Source organism: Phasianus colchicus, chromosome 6, assembly GCF_987193195.1.
Source record: "Phasianus colchicus chromosome 6, bPhaCol1.hap1.1, whole genome shotgun sequence".
Classification (NCBI taxonomy): Eukaryota; Metazoa; Chordata; class Aves; order Galliformes; family Phasianidae; genus Phasianus; species Phasianus colchicus.
The window spans coordinates 37,569,141-37,583,548 of record NC_143441.1 but is presented as its reverse complement, the minus strand read 5'-3'; the positions used below and the strand labels follow the sequence as shown (position 1 = coordinate 37,583,548).

The window sequence follows — 14,408 nt, the reverse complement described above, 5'->3', positions numbered from 1 at the left end:
TCTATGGCAGAGTTTTGTGAATGCTACATCTTGTGGACCTGTCTTTTTTTTTTTTTTAAAGTAAAATCACAGATGACAGTAAGGCAATTATTGGAAGCTTAATCTCAAAGACCCCATTCTGTGCCTGGTATGCAGGTCAGAATGGACTGGAAGCTGATAACGTCTGTGTGCCTGAGAGAAGTAAATAGTTTTTAAAATATTGGTGTATGTATTGCAATCATCACGTGTTTTTGTTATCAAGACTCAAAAGTTTGGACTGCTGTGGTATATACATGTGTGTATGTGTAATATATGCATAACCCTCAGACTCTCCTTTGGAAAGAACATCTCTCCTTAATGAAAAAATCGTTCTCTCTGTCTTGCACAAAATGATAATGATTCGAAAAATTGAGTCTCTTCTTTTTGCAGTTAATTGAGTGAATGAAGAGCAACTTTCAGCTGAAAGAAGATCTGCAAGGTCTAAGGCAGATTGGCTAAATTGGTTTTGGTCCATAGAAATGCTAATTTGCTATTAAGACTATTCAGGACAGGTCAGGGGAATATTATTGATGGAAATGAAGGATTTGTTTCTAGCTGATTGTCCAGCATACACAGGATTTGGGGGAAGGGCCTGTCTGAAGCAGAGCTTGTGAGCTATAGATAGCGATTGGTGAGCAGTTCTGTGTGTTTGTCACACTGCAATAATTTGGTATGTGTCTTTTTCTGTAGCTGACTAATCAATGATTTTTGACAAGATAGTATTTCTAAAAAGAACAGACTGAAATCCTGCTTGTGCATTTGTAGCTGGTGGGGTAATCATCTCATTCAAGGCTGGTGCCTTGAATGAATGCCAGCTTTGTTGTGCAAGGTGTTTACCTGAGGAGCAGAGATTCAAGTTCTACCAGTTCCTCTGCGTTTGGGATAGCTGAGTTACTGCATCTTATTCTGGAGAAACTTAGTCTACATACTATATAATACCACTGGGGTGTTTTTGTTTTTGTTGGTGCTGGAGGTAAGTTGAGAGGATTTGAATTGTAGTTGTTACTCTGACTGTCTTTATGGAGGGTTTCTTCTTCAGTAGTTAGGAATAATAATTTTGCACTGCGTGGACTTGAAAGCATTTAATCATTCCAGTTTTCATGTTGGGGTTACTGTAGTGTGAGATATCTTAGTTTTAAGAACAGTTCTGAATGGTTAAGCATGCTTCTGTGCCTTCTTCACGCTCCTGAAACAGCCAGTTATTTCAGTGGCTGAGAGCTCCCAAACTCCTGCTTGACCCTGCTCCACGCTGTGCAGGGGGAGGTGTGCTGCACAGTCTGCTTCTTTCTTGCTTTCACTGTCAATGCAAGGAATGACTGCCAGTCCCCTGGAGAGGTCTTGGATGGGACATGGACATGGTCAGTGGCTGCAGTGTGTTGCTATTAATAGCTCACAAGCATTGGGTTCTAAAATCCTGAGTTTTCATTACCTCACAGAAATTCAGAAATGGTAGTAAAGTACAACAAAATCACAAGTTATGACAAGTGTCTTAAGTCAAGTGCTTGAATATTTTTCTACTGCCTGCATTGTATTAACAGTTTCAATCTAAATTAGTGCTGCTGTTTGCATTGTGGGTTGTTAATTGAGATTCACCTGTGCTCTGGAACATGTGTGGTTTTGCCTTTAGTTCCTCCTTGGTGTGGAGATCAGGCTTGCTGTGTTGTTTTCAAACTGTGCTTGTGTACTGAGCCCTAACCTGCTCCCTGTCCTCACGTAAATGGGTTCTTTTTAAATTTCCCACAATTGTTTGCTCTTCATGTCATTGCTATCATCAGTAAAGTAGGTGGTTCCAGTCAGAGGAATACTGAAGATGGCTGCTTTGGGGATGATTCTGTTGAAGACAGACAGCAGATGAAGTGTGCTAGTGACCCTCTGAAGTCTTAACTGTGGTGCTCTGAGATGACTTGTGCCAAACAAAGCTTAAATTTCTGAACCAAGTCTCCTGATGACTTGCTTCATTTTCTGGTGAAAAACAGTCTTTTAGGCAGGCAAACACTGGGCCTAGTTGTACTAGCATCTGTGGATGCTGAGAAATAGTGTGTTGTTCCTTTGAAGTAATCTCAGTCTACTGTATTGGAGAGAGAATTCCTTCAGTGAGATTGCTGCATGGCATGAGTGTGGTAAGCCTGTTCTAGGAGGCACTTGACACACCCAGTTCCTACTCTGTTTCTTCTCTGGATAATCTATGTCAGGAGTGTAAGCAACTCTCATTTGTGAATCTTAAGGCCCTAGTCTCTGCTGCTGCTCAGGAATGGTGTATATCCCTTAAGGCTGTACCTGTGGTGAGAGAAACCTGAATGCTCCCTGGTTAGTACCTGCTAGTAATAACCACAGTGAGTTCTGATATGCTTGGATGGCTTCCAGATAAGTAGTCGGTTACTGAAAGTTCTTTGGAGTATCTAAACTTGTGGCATCTGCAGCTGTGACTTACCTATTAGACTTTCTTCTCTCGCTGATCTAGTTAGCTGTCAGTAACAACCTGAAAAGTCTACCACAATGCAGCCTGTTACAATGGTTTGTAAACAACCACACAGAGCTATGGTAAGAGGGAACCTGTATTTGTGGACCACCTCCTTATTTCAGTAGGTAGCACCTCAGTTATTTACAGTGACCTCTGGATTAACAGTCCATAATAATCAATTTAAATTAGGCTTCTGGCTCAGAGTAGATAAACATTATCTAGTGCACATGGCATATTGAAACCTTTGAGACACATTACTGCAGCTTGAATGCAGAATATTTGCTCTAAGCTGAACATATGTTGCGAATGGTTTAGAAACATGCAGACCTTTTGCCAATAGCAGTCAGAAGTTTGAGGGGGAAAAAAAAGCCCTTAAGACTGTCGTTCAGCTTTGGGTTACTAAAGGCTTTATCAGATCAGTGAAGTGGCAACCTTAAGCTCATAGATGCTTCTGAAAGGTCTGTGTAATGTTACAAGCTCTTGTTTTAGGTAGGTTTATAACTAATGCTGTCTTCTGGATGGGGGGGGGCACTTTTCAGAAATATTTGGGGAGGTTAAGTACTGATAACAAGGAGTCTCCAAGTCAGTGCCCAGATGTGTGTTTTTACCACTCAAAGCATGTTTCTAAAATTCAGCAAAAATGGCGTGCTGTAGGTTACAGCTAATTTAAGCTGAAAGTTTTGGCTGATTGTTTTTAATAAGAGTTCATTCTAGGCTTTGTCAAGATCAAAACTCAGGGCTAAAGTGGTAAGACTTTTGTGAAAGGAATCAGAATTTTGAAACCAATCATAGGATCTCATAGCATTAGGAGGAAGTCTGCACTCTGTAAACTAGAAAGATAGATAAATGACAACATGAACAAAAGAGAATGTAAATGGGTATATTGATGATCACTGAATGGTGCAGTTTTATTCTGCGAGTGCTGATATGTGATAGAGACTGCTAAATCCTCGTGGCAACTGATTATAGTAATCCTAATTTTCTCTTTAATTGGTTGATGAAAGGTAGGAGATGCTTCTTAAATGAAGACAGCCAAGATGCAGAACTGAACAATTACGCCATTCTTGCTTTGAAGCAAGAGTAAATGTACTGCAGCACTGAATTCATTAAAGGCATCCTGAGCAATAACAGTGAAGGCATATAAAAGTGACTGCAGATTTGTTCCTTTAGCTTGGTTGCAGAGAGTCATTGGGCCCTTGAACAGAATGCCAACATCTGAAGGTGTCAGGTGCTGAATAATTAACAGCTCTGTTTAGCTTAGTGATTATTGGGCAGTGCTTTATTAGTAGTTTATCATGGGTGATTTTTTTTTATAATTGAGATTGTACGTAGTCCAGCCATTCGAGATGAAAAATGTGGAACAACATACACCGCATGCTCAGGAAGCAAACTAATTCATTCCTAGCAGGCTTGTTGCAGTGTGTGACCCAGTGAGCTGCTTTCTGACCTTTGTCAAATGGAGCTTGGTCGTTGCTTTCTTACAGGGAATTTCAAGCACAGAAAGTAGGATGAAAGTGGGGAAAAGGGAAGGCAGGCTGGAGAAAAGGTAATAAGGGTATGGACCAGCATGCAAATGCCTGCCTTCTGAAGATGCTTTGCAGTGTGAGCTGATGTGATTTTTGGAGGAAGCTGGTACGTGTAGCTGCATGCTGTATGAACTAGAAAATGGTGGGAATTGGCTGAGTGAGAAAGCAGGGAGGGCAGATGGTTTGTCCGCTGCACAGACACTGTTCTGCGGATGTGCTTATGTGTGGGTGGTGTTTTGGAGGGGGTGTGGGAAATTGGCAACGCTGCAACTGGTTGCTGAGTGATGGATAGATTCCTCATTGTTTGGCCTTGGAGTGGTGCTGAACTGAGAAAGCAGTAGGTAAGATTTTACTCTTCTGTTATGACAATTGCTTGGGTGTAAAGTCAGTTTTAATCACAATAATGTAGTTGTTTTTAGGAAGCACTGCTATACAAGTTTGGACTTGAGAAATATATGTGGTATGTGGTGTGGAATGCCATGCTATTTTATCATCTCTGTCCCCTTCGGTTTTAGGAAAAGCAATTTCAAACTGCGGTTTTGCCATTCTGACACGACTGTTAAGGATGAGCTGGAAATACAGGTTGCTTTTTAAGAGGGAAACTTCAAAAGCTGTGATTGTTTTGATTTAAATAATATTCAGTTTGCTACTAAATGACACTCGAACTTTCTTTTACATTGAGAACTACTGGGGAAGAAACAGTATCTTTAAAGTTATTAATACAAAACCATTAAGTAATTCTGAACTGTTGGAAAAATAAATGAATTGACAGCATATTGTCATCTCCAGATTTGAATAGTTAACTGATGCTCATGTGTTGCACTAAAGTATCTAAAGGCATGTGAACATGTGTTATGATCTGTATTATTTCTAGTTTTTGCTTAGAAATGAAAATAGCAATTCAATAATGCTGGAAATTCCTACTCCCTCCTGCTGCTGCTCTTGGCTTTTCCCTCTCCACTCTTCATTTCCCATGCTGTGAAGCTTCTAGCTTGTATCTTGTGGATACCAGCAGCTCTAATTAAACAATGCTGAAGACTATAGGTCAAACTAGTTCTAATTTAAGCTGTTATTTAAACTACTGAGCTAAGTTGTCTGAATTATCTATAAAGCTTGAAAATATTTCTAATCTAGTAGGATGTGAAATATATTATGTATCACAACTGCTCATCTAATCCTGCTGCCAAACTGCTCATTTGGGCAAATAACCAGAATTTTAGGTGTTTTATTGAGCAAATGCCTTGTCCTCAATTGCCTAAACAAGAGATTTGTTCTTGTTGTTGAAAGCTTTCTCACTTGACAACGGTAACAGCGCTGTAGCTTTGTAGTCAGTTGGTATTCAATGTAACAGTGTTTAGTTAAATCTTTAATAAACTACCTTGAGTAAAGATTTCATATCCACTCAAACATAGATCTAAAGGTGGAATTATGCTGACTGGCTCTCATTGGCTGTGTCTAGTTCAGTAGAAATTCAGCTGTCTCTGAGGCTGCAAGCTGCACTTCCACCGTTGCTGAAGGTGGCAGAAGTTCAGTATGGAACACCTTGTTTTCTGTGGGTGCCAATTCAACAGTGCAGGCTTGATTTTCTTTTTTTTTTAGGTCACTGCTAGTGATGATTTGAAGCTTCAGATGCCTTTTTGGAGAATCATTGTGCTTTGGGAAGCTTGCTTCTTGAGCTATAGTAGTTAACAGATCCTTTACTGTAAAGGCTTATTTGCAAAAGACGACTTGCTAAAATTTTCTGACATCTAGAAACATCAGTATTCTTTTAAGGTGAAAGGTAGCTTTGTTTGCGTTAAGAGATATTAACACTTTTTTTTTTTTCCTTTTTTGCAGTAGCATGTTCTTAGTCCATATAATAGCTGTTTTACCCATAGGCAGCAGATTGCATTGAACTGCTTCCTGTTGTTGAAAGTGTGTGTGAATCTATTTGAAGGATGGCATTGACTAGAAGTGTTCTATTACATGTCAGAACACTGCTGGGAACATTGATCATGGATCGAAACAAATCTCCTGCTTTGTGGGAATGGAGTGGGAATTCATCCTTGTTTTAAAAAGAAATATATCTCTTTAGCAGATAGCATGGCGTAGCTTGTTTCAGTATTTGTCATGCAGTGAGTTTATGATATATACGTTCAGTTTACCTTCCAGTTTTCTCCTTAAAGCCAGAGACAAGAAGGATTCCTTATTAGCTCTCTTCATAATTAACACTGGTGGATATTAACTTAAGATACTGAAGAAGTATGAGGTGAGATTCAGGAACAAATGGTAACTGCAACTGGACTCACTGTGGTACAAATAAATGAAATGCAGGGTGGATTCTCTGGTTCTTCTGTCAACATGTGATGTGGCTTGGCTGCTGCTGGAACTGATGACTGTGGGGCTGATAGGGTGGAAGAAGGCAAGGAATGTATGAGATTTGCACCTTTGGTGGATAAAGGCGTGAGTTGGAATGGGATCAGAGGGGATAGGAAAGAACATGAGGCTGGGTGCTGCTGTGGGACACTTCAGGGGAAGGCAGGAGGAGAAGGAGGCTTAGGTGAGCCTTGTTCTGTGTGAGCGGGACACAGCAAGGATCTACTCCTGCAGGTGAGTGGTATGTGAGCAAACAGGGCCAGCAGCAAGCTGGCAGCCACCAAGAAAGGTTTATTAAGCTTTCACATGAGGAGAAGTAATGTCACAACTGCTGCTCTGCTTCCCCTGTCTCCGCTCCTGGGTTGCAGCAGCCTGCACAGCAGGAGGGCTGGCTTTGCAGGCAGCATGTGTGGTGGGGGCACTGAACTGTGGGAAAATACTTTTCTATGTTTAAGTTGTTTGGGCTGTGTGATCTCATAAGAGATGGTGAAAACTATTTCAATGTTCCTGGGGAATTAGAGGCTTTTCCAGAAATTAAGGGTGTGCAGGCAGGCTTTGGAAACCTACTGCTGACAAATCATATAATGTTTTTTTTTTCTGCTGAATGAATTGCTTCTTGGCATGTAATATTATGGCCAAATAGTTCTCAAATTCTTTATTTCTACTTTTTTATTGAGAATTTTTTAATGTTGATGTAGACTGAGTACTTTGTCTGACTGCACAGTCAGATCTTCTTGATTACAGATTCTTCTAAATATAGGTTTTTTGTTCCTGTCCTTTCTTCCCCATCTCCCACCCTTTTCCTGGCCTTAAGCAAACATCTTGTTCTTTTGCTTCACAGGCTCCAGATAAAAGGAAAGCATTAGAAGAGACCAAAGCCTACACAACTCAGTCTCTAGCCAGTGTTGCTTATCAGATCAATGCTTTGGCCAACAATGTACTACAGCTGCTGGACATCCAGGCATCCCAGCTGCGGAGGATGGAGTCCTCCATCAACCATATCTCCCAGGTAATCTTTTTTAATAGAGGTGTTATTTTCCCTCTTGTATTACTGAGAGATAGGTAGTTTATGTTGACTTATTTGAATTCTGTGATTAATGTGATTGAAAATGGTGAGACTTTCTTTTAATATTTATGGAAGCCACTTTCTAATGATGATTGTGATTGAAATAAAGCAGATCCCTTACCAAGAAGTACTGGGATTGTATTTGATTTAAAACAAGAGTTAATTAAGATCCCAGAATCAGAAGCTGCAGTTGAGAGAGGGTTAGAGAGGATTTTGTTTTCAAAGAAATCCAAATGTTTCATAACTGGAACTCAAAGGATCCAATTTAAAATGTGAATTTAAGACCTTTGTTGATTAGCCAATACTGTGTTAGTAGTGCATATTAGACCAAATTTCTTAAATTTGAAGGAAAGTGCTCTTTGTGGCCTCTGCTGTCTCCCTGTAGTGCCCTGATAACCTCTGTTTATTGCTCTTATATGATAATCATGGTTACCAAAAACTTTAAATGGCAGCTCTGTGGTTCCCTGACAGCTGTCAGCTGGGAGGAGATTTCAGTGCATGTTTTTTTTTCTCGTAACAGACCTTTCTGAAACACTTGTTGACTTGAAGTGTGTTAAGACCTATGCAAAGTTAAAAGCTCTGTCAAATATTTAGCAAGTAGTTGTCACTGAAGCAGTTAAGTAGGAGGAAGTACAATTGGTGTAAATGAATTTCTTGGTCTGTCAAGTATTGGGAGGTTTTGTGGTGCTAGGTTTAAGACTACATGTAAAGATGTGACTGCATAAAGGACTGAACCAACGAGCCCCACAAGCACTGTGTGTTCTGTTACGTTGAGCACATCTTTTCTTGTGTGTTTTAGAGCTGCAGTGAATGAAGCAATTATTGTTAATTTTTCATTGGCTCACTGATATGACTAATAGTGAAAAAGCCAAAATGTTCAATACTAGCACAAAAGCTGTTAACCCTCTGTACTATTTGCTGCTTGAACTGAAGGCTCTGTGCTGAAAGCTGTTGAGTCACCTGATACATGAACTGTTTGCTAAAGACTATGAACAATCAGTGCTTTGTACAGCTTTTAAGTAGTGTTTAGCAAGGTCACTCATAGTTTCTGCTGGTTGGTCTTTCCTGAAATGAATCCTTGCTTATGAACTTTGGGGACTAATTTTGTGGAACTAAATTAGATATGGATAACATAAGCATACTGGCTCAGCTGTTTCCTTTCAAGTGTTTTTTCTTAAGATATGCAGTTGAAACATTTGATCAATCTGCTGTGCATTTGTTTGATTGACTGGTTCTGAATTCTCTGAAGTTTCCAGAGTGTCGTTTTTTCCCCTTGCTTGTATCAATCATGAGTATTTCCATGCCTCTAAAGCATGGGAAGATGAATGTATTCTTGAAACAGAATTCTTTTCTGTGGAAGAAGTATTGTCTAGAAACACAGATCTGAGGCACTGCCAGTCAGCTACTAAATTCTGGCAAAATACTCTTGCAATACAGAGTAGGTACCTATGGGATAAGGTACAATTTGATAAAAGTGTTTCTGGTAATGAGAACTGTGGAAGAAAATCCAATGGTTCTTTTTATTTGCGGTCAGTTTGTGTTCCCCTCCCACCTCTGTCACTCAGTTCTGATGTGCAATTTCAGTTCTCTGTGCATGTTTTCCAGAGTAAGTCTAGTCTAAATGACTGGACAGCTAATCTTGACTAGTAGCCACTTGACATTTCTCATGGCTACATACCTTCTTCAGTGGAAAAAGTACTCAGGGAAAGTTAAATGGAGTGGTGTGTTCTGTTCTTGCTACTGAAACTTAATTGTACAGATGGAAAAATGACTTGCTTTTATTGGAAAAAATGAATTCAACTTCATTTTATTTTTTACTGAGAACAAACAAGCTTCACATGAAAAAAATCATTCAGGGATGAGGGAACACTGCAATGAGCAGCTCCAGGAAAGGCTTCTGCTCTGGCTGTTACATAAAAGCTAGACCAGCTGCATCTTTATTTTCTGCAGTTATAGTTGCCTTTCAGCTGTAACTTGTGGGTCTGAGGTGGCCTGCCACAGAACTGCTTACTATGTCCACAATACAGAGCTGTGCACAAACAGCTCAACTGTTAAACCCTTGGTGTTGACTTGCAGCTTTTCCAGACTGTTCTGATATGGCAGAGCAGAGACTTGATTACTGTTGTGGAGAAATTGGCAAACCCTTCTGGTGTATGAGAACCTACTCATCCTGTTAGGCAGGATTTTAGGGGAAAAGATAGCAAGTCTATATTTTGGACAATCTTGAGCTTCAAGGCTTTACTGAGGGCATTAAGGTGTGTGTATATATATATATATATCTCCAGGCCTCTGTACTACCAGTTTTCTGCTGCAGCCACAGTTACATCACGTATTTCTGTCAGTTCCTGTTTGAGGTTTTAGTTTGGCTGTTCTGAAGACGGAAACATACTTAGAAGATTTCAGGAGTTGCTCAACTGGTTGTGATGTAGGATGTGAAGGCAGATCCATGCTGTGGTGTGCTCTCAACATTCCCTGTGGCACAATGGTAAAATGGCAGTGGAGGAAGGACCTGGAGCCCCATGTCACTTACATACCCACAGATGCTAGATTGTAACAGAGCAAGGCTTCGTTTGGGTATAGCTTATTACCTTCAGAAGGAGTTACAAAAAAGCAATTTTCCTTGGACTGAACAGCAATAGCTTAGTGTTTGCTTTCTTTTAGTGTCTGAAATGTGAGGTATTTGGAATAGGTACTATTTTTTTCCATAGAGAAGATGAATGAAAGCATAGACTGAACAGTGGCTAGATGATGGAGTGAAACAGTGGCTGAGGGTCAGCCTGAAGTGGGAGATGGCTGGAAGGACCTTGGGCATCAAGGTGGGACAAGAATGAAGACCTTAGCATTTGGCATATGCTGTTTCTTAGGTATTGGGCACTTCAGGTGAGTTAAACAAGACACTTGTGCTCTGAATGCAGTTTATGCTTCGTTATGGTTACTTTTTGTGTATTAAATGAGTTTAAAAAAAAATGAACTTATGTTCATTTGTTTCATTCTTGCATGGATCCCTGAATCCATGAGTTAATTCTTTAATAAATAAATCCTGTTGCATCTTTCTCTTTGTTCTGAAAATTAATGTATTTTAGCAGAGGAATTGAAAATTCAGCTCTTCCTAGCTTAAACATTTGACAAGGAAAAACTGCCTCTAGAAATTTGGGCCTATGTTTTTTGCTCTTTTGACTTGCACTGTCTTGGTGGTTCCCCTTCTTCCTCTCGGAAATGAGAGCTAACCTAGGGAAATGTGCTTTCAGATACGTTTTTGCTGGTTCATTTCCACGGACTTGAAGTGAATGAAGATGAGACAGAGTTGTCAGAGGAGGAAGGTTGACAAGGGACATCTTTGTTTACAGCGCCAAAACTGGAAAATGTAACTGATCAGCACTTGCATTTATGTCTAGCAGCTGCAGTACTGGATGTAGAAACTGTTCCTTTTTTTTTTCTAGACATACATAGTTTGTAAAAGCCTCTTTTTTTTTTTTTAAGTCCATGCCTATTGAAATATGAAGAAAGCAATAGACTCCTTTTTAAGAGATGATGTTTTGTACCAGGAGGCTCTTGCACCCCTTAAAACATTAATGTCTCTTCTGCATCTGAAGCTGTTCTCTAATGCAAAAAAGAGCTGTTATGGAAGAATGTTCTCTGTGCACATTTCAATAGGAAAATATACGTGCATCTTTTGTCACTGTTAAAAGTTAGAAGCTTTTGAAACTAAGACAATCACTTAATTAGTTTAGGAGAATCTTGCTGTCGCTCCCTCATTTCTAATACAAACACTGCGTGCAAGCAGAAAGTCAAATGCCTTTTGTACAGTAAGGCTGTGTGGCTGAAGGCAATGACGATCCTTCCGTACACGCTATTACCTTTTCTTGCATTTCTGAACTTCACAGATAGAAACATCTGTCCTCAGCTGCAAATAGCTGGACATTTTCCACTGAGTGGGTAACCAGTGAAGAATAGTGTGGATGAGGCTTCAGAGAAAATCTGCTGGAGATTCTCTGAGGTGTGAAGCAGCAGCAAGTTGAGAGCAGGCTGGTTTGTCTTTGATTTCAGGAAAAAAAGAATATGATAGGTCTTAGCTGCTCAACTGGTCTTCACTATTTGAAGAGAGTGATATAGTGCACATGTGGTAGGGACTCTTCATTATTTAGTTTATGGGAAGGAGCTTTTCCTGAGTCTGTGTATGCCTCTCTTGGGTTAATGTGGTACCACATTCAAAGGTTGTGGCATACAGTCACAATGCACTTCATATTTGAAAGCCACAAAGTAGAAAGAGGGTAGAAAATGCAGTGAATCATCTGCTGATGAATGTTGGATGTTGTGCCTGGGAACAAGCAGTTATGTAAATACTCTGGTACTCTTATGGGAGGTACTCACCAGATCCTCTTGGTGACAACTGTGGTTCCAAGGAGCAACTTTTACCATGAAACTGCTTCGTTAAAAGGAAATGGGTTGCTTAATGCTCTGGTTTTGCTCTCTAACATGACGAGCATATGGGCTGAATAATGATTGGACTGTTATATGGGAAGAAAATTAGCCAGATCTAGAAAATGGCTGGATGCTGCTAACAAGCAGGGTCAATATTGCACTGTTCAGAGTAGTCTCTGGAGACCGCTCGAAACATAAATTATGTCCTTGGCAAATCTGGGGATAATTCTAAGTTAGCAAAGTTAGTTTGCATGCTGAATGATAACACTTCAGTGCGGAGGAACCATGAGAACTGAGCCAGCAAAAATCTCAGGAAAGGTGAGGTGCAGGGCCCTGCACCTGAGGATCGATTGGTTTGTACAGGCTGGGAGGGCTGAGCAAGTCCTGGAAAGGAGTTGCTATTCCAGGGGATGCTGTGCTGGGAGAGGGAAACAGTAGCATGGGGCTGACTTGGAAAGAGTACAGCTGAAAGGCAGGGGCTGTCATCAGCTCTGCAATTAGAAGGCTTCACCTGGAATGCTGTGCCAGACTTGTCATTCTTGCCTTCTTCTAGAGAGCTGTAGGGAAATCAGAGGGGGTGCCAACAGTGTACTACTGAGATGGTCAGAGGTGTGAAGCTACAAGGGAGGGCTGGAGGCATTGTTCAGTCTGACAAAGAGAAAGCTAAGCAGTGACACAGTGGTTAGCCATTACCATTGAGTCTGGCTCTGTCACCCTGTAGTTAGCCTCTCTTGCAGTGGCAGTGCAGAAAGGAGCAGGTTTTGACATGGAGCTTTTCATTATGGAGGTTGATGCACCACAAGTTACTCAGAGGTGCAATTCCTTCCAGTGTTGCACTGCAGTAGCTGGATTGACCCTAAACTCTGACTTCTGTCCTTGCAAGGCACATCAAAAACTATCTAAATAGTGATTGGCGAGGGTGAAGATAGCTCAGGGAAAACTCAGGGAAAAAAAAACACCTCTCCATGTCTGCAAATCTTGTTAGCTCTGCTTCCATACAAACTTTCCCTGCCACACATCCAAAAGTGCATGAGGAGACCAAGTGTTTTTGCAGGAACCAGAACAGCATCTAATGTATACATTAGAAAGATAATGTCTTATCTCTCATTCTCTTGGACTGCCTTTGCTTGTCAGCAGACAAATATTCCAAATATGGTGAAGAATCTTGTACCTTTTGTTTAAATTAACCTTGCCTTGGGTGGCATTTCCTCTCCTAATAAAGTGCTGACTATCTCTACGGCCTTTGCCTCACATCCTGTTCTTCCTGTACTCTGTAATAGAAGCTAAGGCTCCCAGAAGCTGCTGCAGCTCAGTTGTGCTGTGCTTGCTCTGCTTATCTGTCTGCTTATGAAAATTGTTAAACACAATGTGTAAGGGTTGCCCTGATAGCTGTTCTGTTGAGGAATTCTCTGTGACCATGAATGAGTACACACAGAATCTCTAGCTCCTTTGCAGCTCAACTGATGAGGTTCTCTTTGTTTTTTAATTAAAATAACTATAATGAGATTTAAAAAATTATTTGCTGTTATGAAAGAGTAACCCTTCTGTGCCAGCCCTTCTGTGCTGACCGCCACCTCAGTGACTCCCATAGGGCAGCTGCTTTGATGAAGAAGGAATTGAGTCAGAAACTTTTGTTTCCTGTCATTCTTTATTCCCACCTGTTTTTTTGAATGCTGAGTGTGAATGCGTTGCTGGGGAATAGGAGAGCTTGCTAACTGTTGTGGCTGGTCACTGTAGCAGCTGGTTGCTGCAGTGAAATACTTCCTAGTCTCATTCCCATTCCACAGTCTGGTAGAAGCATATTCTAAAAGGACAATTTCCATTCTCTTGTAGACTGCCAAAACTTCTTTTCTGCTGGATGGACACTTAGCTGTAAGCTTTAGATACCTCATTAAATACTGAATTAAGAGGTCTGATGCAGCTTCGTATTTTCTGAAATCAAAGCAAAAACCCAGTGGCTGCGGACTTGACCCTGGAAGGCTTTTTGTGCAACAAACAAGCCAAAGATGTTTGTGCAATCTTTTTCTTTTTTTTAATGAAAACCTCTTATATCTGGAAAATATATCATATAAATGAAATATGTCACTAACCTGCTGTAAAGTCACTTATTAGACTTCAAGAATCTATTTCTTCTTCAGATGCATCTGATTAGATAGCTGGCCAAAATTAATTTTCCACTGCAAGTCTCTGTAAACAGACAGTCTTTCTGTGAATAACTTTTTTTCCCATTGAATTAGGACTTATGCCACTAAAGCACTGACAGAGATAAGTGCAAAGAAAATGGAAGGGATGCAGTGCTGGGTGCAAGAACACTGTGTAATACAGCAGCAGGTAACCAGCTGCCAAAGCATTAATGGTCACCATATCTGTGCTGTCCAATGCAGCTATCTGGAAAGTTCTTTTTGTTTTTGTAGCTGGATAGCATTATAGTTGAGCTGAGTATGTTTAGGGAAAGGGAGAGGAAAAAGAAGGTATGAAGGCTGTATTGCAGAACTGCATCTTGGTCATATTGTGCTACTGAAACTACTCTTCCTGATGAGGCATGGGGCTTGTGGTTGGG

The 14,408-nt window shown here is 40.5% G+C and overlaps 1 protein-coding gene across 12 annotated transcripts in view; it reads left to right on the top strand.

The window, feature by feature from the left end:
- Window positions 1–14,408, top strand: part of ABI1 (abl interactor 1) — a 78,257-nt gene that overhangs the window by 16,606 nt on the left and 47,243 nt on the right. For all 12 annotated transcript variants that reach the window (XM_031614525.2, XM_031614530.2, XM_031614526.2 and 9 more), the window contains exon 2: window positions 7,202–7,369. In XM_031614525.2, coding sequence (XP_031470385.1) covers window positions 7,202–7,369 — 168 coding nt within the window. The remainder of the gene's footprint in view (window positions 1–7,201; window positions 7,370–14,408) is intronic.